Source organism: Apaloderma vittatum, unplaced genomic scaffold (assembly GCF_000703405.1).
Source record: "Apaloderma vittatum isolate BGI_N311 unplaced genomic scaffold, ASM70340v1 scaffold21866, whole genome shotgun sequence".
NCBI lineage: Eukaryota > Metazoa > Chordata > Aves > Trogoniformes > Trogonidae > Apaloderma > Apaloderma vittatum.
In genome coordinates this window covers 2,536-4,825 of record NW_009721525.1, presented here as the reverse complement: position 1 = coordinate 4,825, position 2,290 = coordinate 2,536, and the positions used below count along the sequence as shown (strand labels likewise).

Genomic DNA, 2,290 nt, shown 5'->3' with positions numbered 1-2,290 from the left:
CTGGAAAATAGAAGGTTGTGCACAAGCGTCAGTCGCAGGCTACAGAGCTCACATTAAATAAGATTATTTTTATTTCAGTAGCCACATCAGCCACATGCTGATGTTTGACTCCTTTTAAGGAATAGAAACCCTTGTACTGTTAGACTGAAAAGGAAATACCGTGATGGGATTCAGAAAAGTTTTTCTTCCCTTATCGGTATTTACCATAATTCAAGTAGAGGGCTTTGTATATTTTGTAGGTACGTGTTCTCCAACACTTGAGTTGCATCAACCCAAGTTTTCCTTCAGCATCAAACATTTGCTCCAAATTTATTTCTGCTGTCGTGCATTACTTCCTCTCAGCTTCTGACACCTACCACCTGCAGATGATCTCCCAGTACCACTGATGAAGGAAGCAAATAATACCAAATACATATGTACATATTTGAAGAAGGGTTTTACTGATGCAAGAGTTTGTATTGTGTTGCCTCAAGAGCAGTAGTTCACCAGTATTTTCCCTCTCTTTTTCAGCTTTTTTTAAAATCACTTTTCCCCGGTGAGAATGGCAAGGATTCGGATCCCTAGCACAATTGTTATACTTTTTGTTACAGTTCAGGCTGGATTCTTACTCTTCATGTATGCCCGGTACAGCAGCTTCATGCCTCAGTCTGGGGAGAAACCATCTCAAGTTCACATCCTCATTCTCTCCTCCTGGCGGTCGGGATCTTCTTTTGTTGGTCAACTTTTCAGCCAGCACCCCAGCGTCTTCTACCTGATGGAGCCTGCATGGCACGTGTGGGTGACGATGTACCAGAACAGTGCCAAAGCCTTGCACATGGCAGTGCGGGACCTAGTCAGGTCAGTCTTTCTGTGTGACATGTCTGTGTTTGATGCTTACATGCCTTGGAAGAGAAACTTATCGGATCTTTTCCAGTGGGCAGTGAGTCGGGCTCTGTGTTCAGCTCCTGCTTGTGACTCCTTCCAGCGTACTGACATAACCAGTGAAATGGCGTGCAAGACTCTTTGTGGACGGTACCCGTTCAGCAAGGTGGAGGAAGCCTGTAAAACTTACAGCCATGTTGTCATCAAGGAGGTTCGATTCTTTGACTTGAAGGTCCTCTACCCCCTTCTCACTGATCCGTCCCTGAATCTCAAAATTATTCACTTGGTCCGTGACCCCAGGGCAGTCGTCAAGTCACGGGAACAGTCGGTCAAAGCCTTAGCCCGTGACAATGGAATTGTTCTGAGTACCAATGGCACTAAAGTGGAAGACAGCAAATACAAAGTGATGCAAGAGATTTGTAGAAGTCATGTTCAGATTTATGAAACAGCCACTCTAAAACCACCTGATTTCCTTAAAGATCGCTATTTAATGATCCGATTTGAAGACCTGGTCAGAGATCCATTTTCAGAAATCTCAGAAATGTATAAATTTGCAGATCTTAGTTTGACCCCCGTGCTCAAAAGCTGGATCTATAATATCACACATGGCCAGGGACCAGGAAAAAAAAAAGAAGCCTTCAAAATCACTTCTCGAGATGCAGTTAGTGTTTCACAGGCCTGGAGAAATGTTCTTTCCTTTCAGAAAATTAAGAAAATACAGGAAGTTTGCAAAGGTGCTATAAACATGCTTGGCTATCAGCTGGTGGATTCAGAAAAAGAACAGAGAGATCTGTCATTGGATTTAGTGTTGCCGAGACGACAAAATCAATTCAGTTGGTCATCATTTAATCCAAAGCACTGAGACATTGTTTGTGAGAGATCTGGGGCGGGGGGAACAGGGGGCAGGCATCTACTGTGCAGCATATAGGTAAGTTGAAGATCCTTGGCTGATGAGTTTAACTATCTTTCTGTCTGCTGTTTTTCTGTAATGGAAGGAGGTTATTCTTCTGACTTTCTTAGACTGCAGAACCAAAAAGCATGAGAAATACTGCAAAATACTTGTCAGATTGTAAACTTGCAGCTGAGCTGTGCTGTTCTCAACGTTGTTTTAAAAATATAATTTAAGTACTTTCTATTAAAAGATGAACTTTGAAAAATGTCTGTGTTCACTGATAGTAGTTCATTCTGTTTTCGTGCTTAAAATATTGTAAGAATCTCAATTCTTAATTTGTATAAATGAACAAAGTAGAAACTAAATTCCTTCACTTTCTGCCGGAATCACTTGACTTTCTTCTTCTGCTTTAAAGTTGTTTCGCGGTTGTGTATTTTTTAAAGGTTCTCTTGATGTTTTAAAGTTGCCCTAAGAGGTGGGGCAACTGGAACAGTTCTTCTGTAAAAGGCTTAAGCCTTCTTGATAGATTTTTTTTTG

The 2,290-nt window shown here is 41.5% G+C and overlaps 1 protein-coding gene across 1 annotated transcript; it reads left to right on the top strand.

Moving 5' to 3' along the window:
* Positions 1-510: 510 nt before the first annotated feature.
* On the top strand, positions 511-1,998 carry LOC104275467 (carbohydrate sulfotransferase 5-like). Its single transcript, XM_009871430.1, has one exon. The coding sequence runs from the start codon at positions 542-544 to the stop codon at positions 1,721-1,723; it is 1,182 nt and encodes a 393-aa protein (XP_009869732.1). The 5' UTR covers positions 511-541; the 3' UTR covers positions 1,724-1,998.
* The last annotated feature ends 292 nt before the right edge of the window (positions 1,999-2,290 follow it).